This window comes from Macaca mulatta, chromosome 11 (genome assembly GCF_049350105.2).
Source record: "Macaca mulatta isolate MMU2019108-1 chromosome 11, T2T-MMU8v2.0, whole genome shotgun sequence".
NCBI lineage: Eukaryota > Metazoa > Chordata > Mammalia > Primates > Cercopithecidae > Macaca > Macaca mulatta.
Genome location: NC_133416.1, coordinates 88,320,755 through 88,338,919, shown reverse-complemented (window position 1 = coordinate 88,338,919; position 18,165 = coordinate 88,320,755). Strand labels below are relative to the sequence as shown.

Here is an 18,165-nt window from a genome sequence, read left to right as displayed (position 1 = left end):
GAATTTATATGAAAGTCTCATAAAAGTGTGCAAGTATGTAAAAAATATCAACTTCTAAGTCAATAACAAGAAAAAGGGACCCTGTAGAAAACTTGAAATTTGAAATAAAGCAAAGTATTCTTTGGCTAAAGCTAACCTTCTCTTAAACATTAACACGTGTTTACTAGCACACTTCTTGGGGAAATGCACCACCACCTATCTGATATACAAAACTAGGAAACTCCTGAATGCTCTTGAAATACCAGATGCTTTTCTTTTCATAAGAGTTCATAACAACTCATAACATACTTGCCCTTTCCCCCTGGAATCAAACATCAATTTGATAGCACCTAAAGAAAGAATGGTTGAAATTTTATTTTATTTTATTTTATTTTATTTTACTGAGACAGAGTCTTACTCTGTCGCCCAGGCTGGAGTGCAGTGGCGTGACCTCGGCTCATTGCAACCTCCACCTCCCTGGTTCAAGCGATTCTCTTGCCTCAGCCTCCCAAGTAGTTGGGATTGCATGCACACACTACCATGCCTGGCTAATTTTTTTGTATTTTAGTAGAGATGGGGTTTCACCATGTTGGTCAGGCTGGTCTTGAACTCCTGACCTCGTGATCTTCCCACCTTGGCCTCCCAAAGTGCTAGGACTACAGACTTGAACCACCGCGCCCAGACCTTCAGTATCGTTTTATAACTACTTATCACAACACACAACTTTAAAAATGATAAATTGATTTTTTCTATGCAAATGAATAGAGATCCTAACTAGTTTCCTGTTAGTAGCCGACCTCTTCATCACCTGTAATGAAATTATTTTACAAAGCACAAAACGATCTAGCAATCCAGCTACTAGCTACCTATCTACCCATCCACATGTATTTGTGTAGTTCAATAGGACAGAATACTAAACAAAAGTTGTAAAATCAAACGGGGTGAGGATAATGGAAATGGAAAGAATCAGTCATTTTATTAGTAAAATCCACGTTTTCCATGGCAATTAACCGTCACTCCAACCTGATTACAGTGACAGCACATTGACACACGTGGCTATTAATTCCCTTGGAACAATACATTAAAGAAAAATTGCAAATTCTCATGGAACTCAGCACCCACCAGGGACCTCATATGCTTCTGTCACAGGCTTCAGAGAGCTTTTTTGTAAGCCTGAATACACTAACTAAATACATCCACACAGGCTATTATGTACAAAGGTGTCTATAAGAAAAAGTAAAATAATTTTATAATTTTATTTGTGAATGTGCTAGTTTTCTTCAGTGAGTTTTGGCACAGTCACCTTGAAGAGAGAAAAACAGAACTCTTCCACAAGCGTTTGTGGCAGGTCACGTTTGTGTGGGAAGTAATGCCCCCATTTTGACCAGATAAGAGAAATTATCTGAAAGGTGACAAAACATTTTCCAGTTCATGACCAAGAAAATAACTGTTAAAATTTTCCTGGCTAATAGGGAATACATAAATACTGTAAACATTCTTGCAGATGCAATAATTCTTCACTTCTTTTTATGTATTTCTACACATAGCATGGATTGTTCTTGAAATTCATTCTTATACTTTGTATTTTCTAAGGAGTTACAAATCTGAGTTTAAATACGTAATTTTCCCCTTAGTAAATAAAACTGGAGGGAATAGAAAGTTGTTTTCTGATTTTCATCTTATGTAAGGAAAGTGTCCTCTGCTCTGATTATTCATTTTATATTTCATATTACAAAGGATGTAGAAAACATTTTTTTCTTTTTTTCTTTTTTGTGTTTTTGAGACAGAGTCTCGCTCTGTTGCCCAGGCTGGAGTACAATGATAGGATCTCAGCTCACTGCACCCTCCGCCTCCCGGGTTCAAGCAATTCTCAGCCTCCCGAGTAGCTGAGATTACAGGCATGCTCCATCACGCCCGGTGAATTTTTTGTATTTTAAGTAGAGATGGGGCTTCATCATGTTGACCAGGCTGGTCTCGAACTCCTGACCTCGAGTGATCTGCCCGTTTTGGCCTCCCAAAGTTCAGGAATTACAGGCGTGAGCCACCATGCCCAGACAGAAAACACATTTTTAAAGAACAATAGTCGAGGACATAATATAAAAAGTATAATTTCTCAGAATCAAACATTTCTGAATCACCAAACACTGAATTTGAGGTTTAGTCATTCAGTTAATTGTTTACATGAAAATCATTTTTACAATCAGAGCTATTTTTTTGCAAAGTATTCTTACTAATTTTTAACCCAAATTTGATATTCTGCCCCAGATGCAGAGAAGGTGAGAATACTGAAAACATGTATATAGAAAGGTTGATCTAGTTCATTAAACTAAGCGGGACTGAACTAAAATATGTACATTTGAAGGCTGTAAGGCTCCCACGGCTCATAGCTGCTTTCAGTGGGTCAAATTTTTTTAAATCTCTATACCTGGTGAGGAGGTAAATGGCTTCTAGACAATGTACTCGCTCTCATATATATAGCCACCCCTCAAAAGAAGAAGCAGAAAGAGTTATTGTTGTGGTGGTTGTCTGCTTATTCCAAAGTTTATAGTTGATCCATTTAATATGAAAATTTGTTTCCCAGGAAACACTTAGTGGGAGGACTATAGAGAATAAACAAAATAAATTAAATGAATAAATTACATATATAATGACAATTGTTTTGAAGAAAAATAAATTTATCTGCCTTTAATGCTAGGCAGAATATGTGGCAGAATATATTAGATATTATAGAACACAAGAAGGTGGCCAGAGAGTCCTATGAGAGGAACAGGTCTTCATAAAAGGACTCTGGGAGCAGTGTGCAGGGTGTATCAAAAAGCAGAGAGAACAGAGATGAGTGATTAGGAAACTTTAAATCAGGACAGAGGATGATGCAGCTGCCAGAGCTCAAAGGCAAAGGGAATACTGACGGTGGAATGAACCCAACAGACACTTCAAAGGAAAATCTGAGACTTAGTAACTTACCAGATATAAGAAACAAAGAAGAGAAGATAAAGAGGTCTTTAGTGCTTTATACCTACAGACCAAGAGAATGGTGGCATCAATGTCACTTATGAAGACATTATTAATAACAATTTAAAAATTACTTATTTTTACTGAAACCTGAATCACTCGAATCCTGAGTTTGTGTCTGATCTGCTGGTCATCCATCGCTCAAAAGTTTCCTCCAATCCTTGCAGCATTTTGGAACATTTCTTTAATATTTACGTGCATGCTAGGAAAATGCTCACCAGTTTGCCACCAATGGTCTAAGACAGGTACTCTGAAGACATTTTTGGACCATTCCAGGGTCTCTACATCACATCGTTCTCCAGCCACAAATAATGTTTTGAACCTGAATATGAGACAGTGAATTCAAATTATTCCTGGAAAATAAATCAATATAATTGTATTTACATTTTAAAAACATTGTTTAACCACACTCATTATGTCAGAGGAATACAGCCATATAACCAATACATCAGACTGTATAATGATGAGAGTCATTTCTTGTTTGGGCCCAAATGTAACCAAACACACATCACAGAATTGGAATGAGGTAGTTCCAAAGTAGAATTCACAGCTAGCACTTTTCAGTTTTTAAAAAAGCAATTGAGTTGATCTCTGTAATCAATCTATCATGTTGATCTAATGATCAAAGATAAAATATATTTCACCTTGATATTGTCCCTGCTAATTTTAGCTCCAAATTTGTTTGCTGAATTCCAAGGAAGGGTATACACAAAAAATACATACATAAGTATCGGTTAAGGCAGCAAATATTCTTATAAATATGAATTTGTTCCTTCTTGTGAGTTCCTCTGATAAAAATTACTTTAATTTCAAGTACATATTTTTCCTATTCCAAGGACATATATAGGAGAAATAGCTAGTGAAGAAGTAAGTACCATTGTGGCCTTGGAAGTCAAAAAGGTTCTACAGTCAAAAGGAATACAAGAGTACTAATAGACGAAGGAGAATAAGCATTTTTGGCAGAAAGCACCATACTACAGAATGGAAAAAAATAAAATAGAAAAATACAATTGTGTTGACCCAATTAGTGGTTCATTGAGAGCATGGGTGTTTTGTCGTTTTGTTTTTGTTTTTGTTTTTTTTTCCATTTTCAAATGTCCTCATGACCTGTTTCTATATATATGTATATATAAAGTGTGTGTGTGTGTGTTTGTGTAGAGTTAATTCATTTATCATCAAAGTAAAACACAAACAGTTGACAAACAAAAACCTGTCTACTGATCCTGAATAATGTAGTATATTTTACTATTCCCTTAATTTTTCATATCATTTCATAAAGATTCATGGAGATTCAAATACTTCTACTCCTATGTTCCAATAACATTCTGTTTCTGTCTTTGCTATAAACATGTATCTCATTGTAGAATTCTTTTGTTTTTGTCTATTTCCCACACTGCACTATGAGCTCCTTAGGAACGTGTATCCTTATAACTCCAAGACCAATCAAAGTACATGAAATTTTTAGGTATTTAAACATTTCTAGATGCTCAGAATGATAAAGGGCAGAGGTGGGGAGTTAGCAAAATAAACACCGGTTTGACTTATTCTTCTAAGTAAAAGAGGAGGCATGTTGGTTTCTAAGAGTGTGGAAATTGAGAAAAAACAGTGACTTAAGGAGAGCAAAATTCTGGAATTACTATTCTAGGATATTTTCAGTGTACAACATAAATGTGAAAAGACTTGAGAACAGCCAGTTGTTTTTTTATGGACTCAATCAGTGACCTGGGAGGCTAACCAGGGATAGCACAGATTGGGGTGTGATATAAGGGGTGGGAAATCAATGCTGGAAAAGCTGTCTGGAAACTCTAGAATAGGCAGGAATTATAGGAAGCAAGGCAGCAATAACCAGAATAAAAGAAAACTACAAGGAAAAATAGTGAGGTAAATGACTAGAAGTCACATAAGAAAAAGTTTGATGAAAATGAAAGCAAGGTGAGAAAAACAGGGTGTCATTATGGGCAGAAGGCAATTTCAAACTTAGAGATCTTGAAAACCTGTCTGTTCTGAAGGATGATAGTATTTATGGTAGCTGAAGTCTAACAGTGGAAGACACAGAGGGAAATAAGAGTATTTTGATAGAAGGATTCTCTTCAAGATAGTATTAAAAATCACTCAAGGATCACAGAGGTGGAGAGTAAAATGAAAGTCTGTGACTTGTTGATTAAATAGGCTAAAGGGAGGTCTGAAGAGTGGAGAGATGGCATTACAAAGAGATAGCATGAACTTCAATAGAAGATGGGCCACAAAACAAACAAAATTGTCAAGTTCTCATGTCACCAATTTTACTTTAACATCTTCCCTAACTTTTATAGATAATCTTGGCCCTGAAGGTGCATTTGACCGCAGTAGTGAGAAAAAAAGTAACAGTTTAATTATTCTACAGAAAATAGAGGTTATAAACAGCTATTGAAAATACACAATAATTAATTTTTGAGTATAAATGAATCACTGATAAATGATGTCTATATGTGAAGTGCAATCACCTAGAATTATTCATGGTAATTTTCATCTATAGAAGATGATACCTTTATATCTATAAGGGTGTCAGAAGAGGTTTTAGTTAAATTGTGATAAAACATCCAATGTGCTGTTACTAGATCCACACTCGTTTTCTGAGAAAAGAAAAAAAAATCATCTGCTAATATAAAGATATTCAGAGAGTAAAATTATCTTATTACTTTTTTTTTGCAATAATGTAGTTGGAGCCATGAGGATGAACCAAATTGGTGATATAGTTAGGATATCTGTTCCCTCCAAATCTCATGTTGAAATGTGACCCCCCCCACAACCAGTGTTGAAGGTGGGGCCTAGTGGAGAGTCTTAGTGTCCTCCCCATGGTAATAAGTGAGTTCTCACTTACTCTACTTGTTCACATGATAGCTGGTTTTAAAAGCCAGGCACCTCGTCTCCTCCCTCTTGCTTCCTCTCTTGCTATGTGAGATGCTTGCTCTCCCTGAGTCTTCAACCATGATTGTAAGCTTTCTGAGGGCTCACCAGAAGCAGATGTGGCACTGTGCTTCTTGTACAGTCTGCAGACCCATGAGCCGAAATAAATCTCTTTTCTTTATAAATTATCCAGCCTCAGGTATTCCTTACAACAATGCAAAATGGGCTAATACATTGGTATGGTTCAATGGAAATATAATGTTAGCTACAAGTCCAAGAAATATATCTAGTTTAAAATTTTCTAGTAGCCACATTCAGAGAAAAAAGAAGAATAAGGTCAAATTAGCTCTAATAATATGTTTTGTTAAAATACATATATCTCAAATGTTATTATTTCAACATGCAATGAATATGAAAATTACTTGTGAGATCTTCCAGTCTTTTTTTAATACCAAATCTCAAATCGGGTTTGCCACATTTCAAGAGCTCAATAGCCACGTGAGGGTATTTCAAGAGTTCAATAACCACATGAGGCCAGAGGCTACCATATGGGACAGTGTAGAGGCAGACCATGACTTTCTGAAGAAGCAACAGAATTCTTACACTGGCCTGGATGAAGAAAAATTGTAATTCAATACTATGTATTCAATTCCTGCTCAAATCATTATGCTGATAATGATTTGTATGCATGCACATGTGTGGGTATGCAAGTGTCACGGAATGCAGCTAAGACAATCTATTACTTAACGTTTTATAAGTAAACTGTTATCTCAACAGATTTCCAAAATTTAAAGTATGATTGGTTTAATAATTAGGCATTGTTATAGGACTTCACATAATGGTACAATCCACTGTCAAAAATAATATTTGAGTAGCTGGCCACTTGTATATTTCTCCACTGCATATTCAAAATTATCTAGGAGCAGTTCTTTAGCACAATAAATGCCAAAGGTAAAATTTACATGTTCTGATATAGACACAGAAGCATTATTTTAAATTTCAGATAGGAGAGTAACCTATTACTAGTCTTTGTTAAGAAATTATTTGAATAATTTTTGTGAGTACCCACTAACAGTATGCAATGCTGCTAGGGTAATCTTTAAGCCTTTGAGAACAAAGAAGGGGATAAAAAGTAAGGGCGAAAATGGGAGAGCAAGGAAGGGAATGAATAAGAGGCAGAGACTAGGGGGAAAAAAGCACACAATTTTTTGACAAACTACATATACATTTGCAATTTGAGATAAAGTAATCAAATGTATGTATTTGTAATTTGAGATTAAAATTTGATGACCAAAATGACCTCATCTGAGAGAATTGTTATAACAGAATGAAAAAATTGTTTAAACATTTAATGATTAAAGTAGGTTAAAGTATAATAAAGATTAGTGTAAAGTTTTAATGTTTAAAATGAGGTTGACTTCACCGAGAAAACACCAAATGGCGGATGACGTCGGGGCAGCGGGGGGGCCCGGAGGCCCCGGTGGCCCTGGGATGGGGAACCGCGGTGGCTTCCGCGGAGGTTTTGGCAGTGGCATCCTGGGCCGGGGTCGCGGCCATGGACGGGGCCGGAGCCGGGGCCTGGGCCGAGGCCGCGGAGCTCACGGAGGCAAGGGCGAGGATAAGGAGTGGATGCCCGCCACCAAGCGGGGCCGCTTGGTCAAGGGCATGAAGATCAAGTCCCTGGAGGAGATCTACGTCTTCTCCCTGCCCATTAAGGAATCTGAGATCATTGACTTTTCCTTGGGGGCCTCTCTCAAAGACGAGGCTTTGAAGACTATGCCGGTGCAGAAGCAGACCCGTGCTGGCCAGCGCACCAGGTTCAAGGCGTTTGTTGCTATCAGGGACTACAATGGCCACGTCGGCCTGGGTGTTAAGTGCTCCAAGGAGGTGGCCACTGCCATCCGTGGGGTCGTCATCCTGGCCAAACTCTCCACTGTCCCTGTGCGCAGAGGCTACTGGGGGAACAAGATCAGCAAGCCCCACACCGTCCCTTGCAAGGTGACAGGCCGCTGCGGCTCTGTGCTGTTGCGCCTCATTCCTGTACCCAGGAGCACTGGCATCATCCCAGCGCCTGTGCCCAAGAAGCTGCTCATGATGGCTGGTAACCATGACTGCTACACCTCAGCTCGGGGTTGCACTGCCACCCTGTGCAACTTTGCCAAGGCCACCTTTGATGCCATCTCTAAGACCTACAGCTACCTGACCCCTGACCTCTGGAAGGAAACTGTATTTACCAAGTCTCCCTGTCAGGAATTCACTGATCACCTTGTCAAGACCCACACCAGAGTCTCCGTGCAGCGGACCCAAGCTCCAGCTGTGGCTACAACATACGGTTTTTATAGAAGAAAAATAAAATGAATCAAGCTGGTTACTGTCTAAAAAATAATAATAATAATAAAAATGAGGTGGATACACCTATAACTTTATATACTATGTAAAAATAAGAGAAAATGAAAAATATAAAGGCCATAATATTGATAATCTTAGGACTGAAAAATAGGGTCATGTTTTTAATTATGTTATTCAAACACTTTTCTGATATTTTAGAAAACTCCTATGATGAAAGACATTACTCATTTAGATAACACATTAAAATTTATAAAATGATAGGTTTGGCTGATCCCAGCAGGGCAGGCAAAGAGCAGCCAAAACGAATAATGTTATAGATATTAATACCACATTTCCAATGCCTGTTAAGCCATAAATTAGTTTAAAGAACTCTAGATGGTTCAAATGCCCGTGTCTTTGGCTTATATATGAAACTAGAGATTGAGAATTTCAAAAATATTCACTATTGAAAATGTAATATACAACATTGTCAATTAAAAAATTAAAATATAGATTTTTTAGCAAACCAAGGGACAGCTGATATCTTGATGTTACCAGCATTTTTGCAAGTTGTAATATTTTTTGGCTATCCCCCATCCTCCATCACATACACTAAAATTAATCTAAGTAATTGATTATAATAATAAACCATGCATTAGCACTGAGCTCTTATTTGATGGCAAATTTGACTATTATATATTTTAAAACATAGTATTTATTATTATGTTTTTGTAGTATATTCCTTTTGCTTTTCTTCCTAAACTTGTTTACTGCTATTTTTAATATCATTATTATAGCAATCGTCATGCTGGCACTAATAAATTGAAAGGTACAATATTCCACAATGGATGATAAAAGTGGCTTCTTCTCTGAAAGTCAGAAAAATCCCTTCCATTTCCATTAAAATCACTTTACTATGTATTGAATGCAAAGGAAAAATTGTGAGATAATTAGTGGTTTAGAAAAATGTCAAAGTAATACTGATGACTTCTTTCGCTAAATATGCCAGAAACTATCCATTTATTTTTGTATTAAAATTCCTTAAACTATAAAAAGTTATTGTTATTTTATCAATTACAGACTGCTAATTGTATAATACTAATGAACATAAACAGAATACAAATCTAAATAAAATTTAGAAATAAGATATAATTGATGAAACAATAAAATCTCATAAATATTTAATCAAATATAATTTAACTCTCAATTCCTTTTAGTAAACAAAACTATACTAAGTGAATTGCTCTTTTTGTAACCATGATAATAATTGAAACAACAAATCTTAGTATAAATCTATATTTTACAGTTGTCCTAGGCATCAGGTATCTTCTTATGGTTTCAAGGAAGTACGATACTTCCTTGAAACGTTTGTAAAAAAATAAAAATAAAAAAAATAGTAACCTTTTCAACAGTTAAATTCCTCATTAATGACTTGACATTATTTTATTAATAATACAAAGGAATAAATGCCTACAGTGGAAAATTCATAAATATATCTTGTGTAAATACACATTTTAAAAAGTTAAAATTGACATTTTTGTAGAGTAATCTGGGCCATCTGGATGATAAATTTACTTGAGTTACTTATATACACTCTAGATCGGACTGTACAATATAGTAGCTACTAGCCACATGTGGCCATTTAAGTTTTTCTTTTTCTTTATCTTTTTTTTTTTTTTTTTTTTTTTTTTTGAGACGGAGTCTCGCTCTGTTGCCCAGGCCAGAGTGCAGTGGCGCGATGTTGGCTCACTGCAAGCTCCGCCTCCTGGGTTCGCACCATTCTCCTGCCTCAGCTTCCCTAGTGGCTGGGACTACAGGTGCCCACCACCACGCCTGGCTAATTTTTTGTATTTTTAGTAGAGACAGGGTTTCACCGTGTTAGCCAGGATGAGTCTCCATCTCCTGACCTTGTGATCCATCTGCCTCAGCCTCCCTTAAAATTTCAATTAGTTAAAATTAAAAAAAAAAAGTGCAATATAAATTTCTCAGTAATACTAATCCAATTCAAGAGTTTAATAATCACATGTGCCTATCATATTGCAGAGATCAGTTTATTGGCGTGCTGTCCTAGATTATTATTGACTATTAAGTGTGTAGATAATTTCTGATGATGGTAACACATGGAAAGGTTTATCTACTTTAAAATCTATAATACTATAAACTAAACAAAATAATAATATCCAGAATAGAAAAAAAGGAGAGGAGAGAAAATGAATGGGCTTGAGACCTATGCACCTTTCCCTAATTTTATATAAAACTGAACATAACTCAAGACTCAAATGAAGCTGAAAATTAAGCAAAAAGGGAAATGGAAAAATGATAATGCTGTCAAATTAATTTTAGTCAAAAATAGAAATGAATAAAAAGCTAAAGACAAATCTGATGAAGAATTTTCAGTGAATAAAGTGAGGACCAAAAAAAAAATGAAAGTGAATATTTCCTTCAAGGTCCGTAAACTACCAAATAAGCAAAAATTACTCTTCACTTGTGCCAACAGATGTTAAATTAAAATAGATTATTTCAGTGATGCCTCATTGACTTCTAGTTCACATGATAGATTATCATTATTTTTTGCCATCAATATCCCTATGGTTATCTTCATTTTCCCTACATTCAATTTTCTTCTATTTGCTCCCATTAGAATTCACTTTTAAAATGTAAAGATGCTAGTGTTAATATTACACATGTATTTGACTCTTCTGTCAATGACTGACTAGCATTTTGCCCAGCAGTGTCTCTCTCTCTCTCTCTCATCTCTCTATCTCTCTTTTTCTCAAGCACAATCCTTTCTCTCTTTTTCTCAAGTACAACCAAACAAACTGGAAAAATATAAAAATGAAGTATCTTTTGAATACATCAGAGAGCTCAAAGGTAATAGCACTTAAGACATCAAAAGCCCAAAGAGAAAAAACATAGAGACACAAGACTGCTTGTCTTACTGCTTTCCTTCTTGGGACACTTGTTAATTGGAAACAGTAATTGAAGTGCTGGGAAACCGAACAAAAACTATGTGACTGACTGACAGGCGTTGGAACTAAATGGTAAGTCCAGTCATAATAATTTCTTGGGAAAGGAAAATCGAAATTTAAAATTCACAATGGAAAAAAGGTGACATAAAACACCCAGGCATTCAGTTTGCACACCTGAAGACGTATACCTAATAATGGAGGTAAACTGGAAAGAAACCAAGCCTCTCAAATATTGGAGTCTAGCTTCAAGTCAGCTCCATTCCTAATTGAATAGAAGTGATCTTCCCTTAAGACAATTGCCTGTCGGAATAAGAATCACTCTGTGGGGATATGAAAACATCCGGTATCTCAAAACAGCTAGTTTCTTTTTTCTGTATTTGTTTTTGTTTTTGTTTGTTTGTTTGTTTGTTTTACTGAGGTGGAGTCTTGCTCTGTCACCCAGGCTGGAGTACAAGAGTGAAATCTCAGCTCACTGCGACCTCACCTCCTGGATTCAAGCCATTCTCCTCCCTCAGCCTCCCAAGTGGCTGGGATTACAGGCACCCACCACCATGCCCAGGTAATTTTTTGTATTTTTAGGAGAGATGGGGTTTCACTACGTTGGCCAGGCTGGTCTCGAACTCCTGACCTCAAATGATCCACTTGCCTCGGCCTCCCAAAATGCTGGGATTACAGGCATGAGCCACCGCGCCTGGCCAAAATAGCTATTTTCTTATAACAGTGATATAATGGAAGACAAGACCATATGATTAGACACTCAAGAGAAAAAAAGAGACATTAGAAAAACACATATAAAATCAGGTGTTTTTGCTATCATTCATAGACTTCAATATAACTCGGATGAATATGTTCAGGAAATATACATAGAATATTAGCAGAGAACTGGAAATTATAATAAAGAATCAAATGATAATATTTAAACTGAAAAATGTTAAGAAATTATAAACTCGATGAAAGTTTAGATACAACTAGAGAGAGGATTTGAAACGCAAAATACAGGTTACAATAAAATCATCTAACTGCAACTGTGAAAAAAAGCAGAAAAATCATCAAATAGAGCCTATGAAATATAGGTGATATGGTAAAAAGTTCTAACATATGTGTTATTAAAGTGTCAAAGTTTAAGAAGAGAAAATAAAGTAGAAGAAGTATTTAAAGAGACAGAAAAGTTTCAAAAATAAGTGAAAGATATCAAGTCAAAGATTTAAGAAGCAGTTTGCATCAACAGGAATTTGAATTCATAACTTAAAAACCTTCCCGGCCAGGCGCGGTGGCTCAAGCCTGTAATCCCAGCACTTTGGGAGGCCGAGGCGGGCGGATCACAAGGTCAGGAGATCGAGACCACAGTGAAACCCCGTCTCTACTAAAAATACAAAAAATTAGCCGGGCGCGGTGGCGGGCGCCTGTAGTCCTAGCTACTCAGGAGGCTGAGGCAGGAGAATGGCGTGAACCGAGGAGGCGGAGCTTGCAGTGAGCCGAGATCGCGCCGCTGCACTCAACAGCGTGAGACTCCGTCTCAAAAAAAAAAAAAAAAAAACCTTCCCATAATGTCACTTCTGGCCCAGAGAGTTTTATTTGATTTTTAAATACTTCAAAACATTTAAATAAAATCAACTGTACATAAAATCTTCCAGATAATAGTGGGGAAAAGGCCTTTCATGCCCATTTTATGAGACAAGCAAAACCCTGAAACCAAAACCAGTGAGAGTATAAGAAAGGAAAATAAGAGATCAATCTTGATTGGTTTTAAAGAGATCCCCAACTATAGAAAGGAAGGGGGGTAACAGGTGGAGCATAGATTATTTTTAGGGCAGGTAAAACCATGCCATAGTGATGGATGCATGTCATAATACTTCTGATAAACTTCATAGAATGTTCAATACCAAGAATGAAAATGTATTTAAATTATGGATTCTGGATGATAATGAGGTATCAATCTAGGTTCATCAATTTTAAAGGAGATACAACCCTAATGTGAGATGTTCATAGTGGGGGAGGCTGTGCATGCATGAAAACATAAGCTATATAGAAGCTCTGAACTTTCCACGAGATTTTGCTGTGACCTAAAATTGCTCTAAAAACAAGGTCTACTAAAAAAAATCTTCGACAAAATGTCAGCAAATTAAATTCAGCTATATTTAAAAAGCATAATATATTAACCGAGATGTATTTATTTCAAGATTGTAAGAATGATTTGACACTTAAAAAATCAGTCACTGTAATTCACCACATTAACTCCTAATAGAATAAGAGGGGGAAAAGTCATATGGTTATCAGAAGATGAAGAAAAAACATAGATAAAATCCCAAACATCAAAAATAGAAACTTTGTTCATTTGATAGCTTTACTCCAAACAAATAATATGTTAATAACAAAAATGCTAAAATCATTTTTCTTAATAATGAATATTGAGAGCTTTCTTCCTGATAATCTGGATGAGACAAAAATGAGCTTTGCCACCAATTCAATTAAATATTTTACTGGAGGATCCTAGGAATAAAGTTAAAAAAAAGAAATAAGCGGCATAAAAGAAGAAATAAAATAGATACTTTTCTCAAACTACATGACTCTGTACATAATACAATCATACATATATACGTTAAAACTACTACAATTAATAAGTAACTTGGGGAAGATCTTCAGAAAGTAGGTTATTATACAAAAATAGTTACATGTTGTTATATTAGGACCAAATAATGCAAGTATAAATAATACCATTGACCATAGCATAAAAGTAAAATTTCTTAAATATAAAAAGATATGCAAGATTTTCACACAGTAAGTCAAAAATAATTAATGAGAGAAATTAAAGTCCTAAATAAACAAGGAGATATACATGTTAACACGGACATTTTCACTGTATCAATCTGTAAACTCTCTATCTCTCCTTATGTGTGTGTGTTTAAAACTGCTAGGCTGATAGTAAAATTTGTTTAGAAATAAAACAGGCCAAGAATATTCAAAACAAATTTGAAAGAGAACAAGCTTGATATATTAATAGTAGATAAAGATCTGTTATAAATGTACAGTGATAAAGACAATGTAAGAGTAATGTGAATACAGACAAGTAGGCCGATGGCACAGAGTAGAATTGAGAAACAAACCAGGTATTTGTAGGCACTGTCATAACAAAGGTGTTGCTGCACGGCAGTTAGAAAAGGACGGCAATTTAAATAAATAGAAATTGATCAAATGGATATACATAAGGAAAAAATAAAACTCCGCCTCTTACTTAATGTCATACACACAAATCTATTCCAGATAGATTATAGTTGTAAGTATGAAAGGTAAAATGAACAATAAAATTTCTAGAAAATGAAATTCAGGAACAACACCTATGTTTTAAATAAGACTTGAAAAGCAGTAATCAAAAAGAAAACTATTGATAAGAAGGCACATCTTTTTATCAGAAGTCACCATTGTGATGGTAAAAGGAAAATTTAAGTCAGAAGTTGGAGAAGATTGTTTATAATACACATAAGTCAGTAAAGGACTTGGGTCCAAAATAAAGTATGAAAAACTCCTACAAAGAGAAAATAAAATTCGCAAAAGACTTGAATAAGCAAGTTATAAAAGAGGATCTTTCAATGGCCAAACAATTATTAAAAGGTGATCAACCTCATTAATAACCTTGACATGCAAATTAAATGATAATGAGATATCACTACATGACAATCAGAATGGCCAAAATTTAAAATACTGAAAATGCCATCTTCTGGTGGGGACATGGAAACTCTAGAACAATCACACACTGCAAGTGATTGTGTAAATTGGTGAAAACCTTGGAAAACTGTTTGACATACCCTGTAATGTAGCCATTATACTTTAGTTACATATGCTCAACAGCAATATATGTGTATGGACACCAAAAAGACATGTATTATTAATGCCGCAACTGTATAAGAGTCAAAAAATCAGAAACAACCAGAAAAGCATTCAACTGCTGATCTGATAGAGAATAGAATGGTGGTTACCAGCAGCTATGGTGGTTACCAGAAGCTATGGTGGTTGGAAGGGGAGAGGTTAGTTGGGAGATATTGGTCAAAGGCTACAAAATTTCAGTGAAACAGGGGGAATAACTCCAAGAGATCTGTTGTAAACATGATGACTAAAGTTAATATATTCTTTCTGAAAAATGCTAAGAGAATAAATGTAAAGTGTTCTTACCACAAAAACGAGAACTATGTAAGGTAATGCATGTGTATTAATAATTAGCTAGGTTTAGTCATTCTACAATGTATCTATACTTTGGAATTGAACATCATGTTGTACAGAATAAACGTATCACTGTATCTGCCAACTTAAAACAATAACATTAAAAGTTATTTCAACTGAAAAATAGGTAAATAAACTGAAATACTCATGAAGAGTGATCTAATCAGCAATCAAAATGCAAGAACCACTTTGACTGTAACTTTCTGGATGAAGTTCAAGGCATTAACGAAATGAAAGAAGCCTGGTAACAAAGAATACATTCTGTATGAGTCCATTTATATCAAGTTCAAAAAATCAAGCAAAACTAATATATAGTGATACAGGTCAGGATAAGGCATATTTTTGGGAAGCCAGGAAGAGACATGGCTGGGAAAGGACAAAAGAGAGGGCTTCTGGGATGCAGGTTATGTGCTATTTCTTGATCTAGATGTGTTCAATGGATGTGTTCACTTTGTAGTAATTATAACTTTTAAAATTCTGATTTATGTTCTTTTCTGTATGTATAACTCAATAAAAGTTGAAATATAAATGTACACAGAGTTCCCTGTTAAATTACTTCTACTTCATATGAAAATATTTTTTAAAGCAATGACATAAACTTGGAACCATAAATATTATTTTGATATAATATGTGAAAATTCTCATGTTCCTAAGGCTAGATCAGTTTCATTATTTACTAACCTAACAGAGATATATATCATCTTTAAATTTTTAGGTTTGTTCAATAACACTTTTCAATATCTTTTATCAAGTGTATCACAGAAGAGATACTCTGAATATCTCTAAATTCAAAAAATGCTAAATAAAAAAGTGTAAGTTTTTTTAGGTAGTGAATATAATTTACTTCCCTTTAGCGGTATCCTGTCCTCAAATTTGCTTAGCAATAATGTCATCCTTCTAATTTGCTTTCCTGTTTTCTACATCGTTATGGGATTTAAAATCATTCCAGAGTTGCGCACATTCATATTTATGTAGCTTTAGGCTTACCTGTGTAACCTTGAGTCATACATATACAAACAAGATAGCAATCATTTCTCCATTATCAGCCTCAACTTGCTGACTCAGTTTAATAAAAATCTTCCTCCTAAACCAAAATTTTTATTCTAAGCACCAGAGGGATAAAAATAAACTCAAACAACCCTTGTTGCTTTAAAATATAGGAAACAGACAGAGAGAGGTAACACTTTTCTAACATGTATAAATTATAATTTTTATTTTTTTCACAAAATGGGTTCATATTATTTACTTGTCTGATTTGACCACTGTTGTGATAATTGGTAGCTGAATAAAGAAAGATTTAGTAATGAGAGCTGGATATTTGAAATGCTTATATGCAACTCCACCACAAACTCAAAGATAGCCAAACATACAGGCATTGCCATTTTATCATTCTAACCGGAGTGTTAGCTCTGAATATGAGCTCATATTTGTGCAGTAGATAAGACACAGGGTATCTCCAAGAGCTTTTTAGAAAGAAATATTGGTAACTTTATGAAGAAATTTCATTTTTGCTTGTACATTTTCTTGTTTAATTTTAATAATGGTGGTTGCTAAAGTTGGAAAGTTATATGTTGTACACTAGGTCTCTAGACTTGTTCATCCTACACACCTGCTACTTTGTATCCTCTGACCTGTTTATCTGAATATCTGTTCATTTTCCCCCTTCTTGGGAAATCCTGGAAACCATGGTTTTCTTCTCTATATCTGTATTTTTTATTTTTTTTTGTTTTAAAATTCCGTATATAAATGAGATGATGTAATATTTTTCTTTGTCTGACCTACTTAACAACGTAGTGTCTCCAGCTTCATCTATGTCGTGGCAACTGACAAAATCTTACTCTTTTTTAGAACAAAATGATATTTCATTGTATATGTGTATCACAGTTTCTTTATCCATTTGTGCATCGACAGACACAGGTTGTTTCTATCTCTTTGCTATTGTGAATGATGCCACAATGAACACGGGAATGCAAATATGTTTATGAGGTGGTGACTTCATTTCCTTTGAGTATATACCCAGAAGACGGATAGCTAGATCATATGGTAGTTTTTAAAGAATTTTAAATTTCTTTAGAATCCTCCATACTGTTTTCCAAAATGGCTGTAACAATCTACATTCCCAAGAACAGAGTACAAGAGTTTCCTTTACTCCACACCTTTATCAACATTTGTTATCTTTTGACTTTTTGATAATAGCATCTAATAGATATGAGGTGACATCTCATAGCAGTTTTCATTTGCATTACCCTGATAACTAATGATGTCGAATACCTTTCTATATACGTGTTGGCTATTTTTATGCCTTTTTTGGAGAAATCTGTATCCAGGTCTTTTGCCCATTTTTTGATCAGGTTATTTGTTTTTCCACAATTGAGCTCTATGAGTTCTTTATAAAATTTTGGATATTAACCCCTTATCAGATATATGAGTTGTGAATATTTTTTCCCACTTCATAGGCAGCTGTTTCTTTTTGTTAGCTATTTCCTTTGCTGTGCAGAGCTTTTTAGTTTCATGTAATTCTATTTATTTATTTTTGCTTTTGCGACCTGAGCATTTGATATGATATACAGAAAACCATTGCCAAGTCCAACAGCCAGAAACTTTTCCCCCATGTTCTCTTCTACAAGTTTTACCATTTCTGGTCTTATATCTAGGTCTTTTATCGATTTTGAGTTGATTTTTGTGTATGATGTAGGTTAAGGATCTAATTTCCTTCTTTATATCTGGAAACCCAGTTTTACCAATACCTTTTATTAAAGAGACTACTATTTCCTAT

The 18,165-nt window shown here is 35.1% G+C and overlaps 1 protein-coding gene and 1 pseudogene across 4 annotated transcripts in view; one reads left to right on the top strand and one right to left on the bottom strand.

Moving 5' to 3' along the window:
* The window catches only part of ACSS3 (acyl-CoA synthetase short chain family member 3), a 187,385-nt gene that overhangs the window by 63,764 nt on the left and 105,456 nt on the right, over positions 1-18,165 (bottom strand). For all 3 annotated transcript variants that reach the window (XM_077953210.1, XM_015152354.3, XM_077953211.1), the window contains one exon: positions 3,210-3,313. In XM_077953210.1, coding sequence (XP_077809336.1) covers positions 3,210-3,313 — 104 coding nt within the window. The remainder of the gene's footprint in view (positions 1-3,209; positions 3,314-18,165) is intronic.
* On the top strand, positions 6,765-8,235 carry LOC107000950 (small ribosomal subunit protein uS5 pseudogene; annotated as a pseudogene). Its single transcript, XR_013401276.1, has one exon. The product of XR_013401276.1 is annotated as a small ribosomal subunit protein uS5 pseudogene (transcript).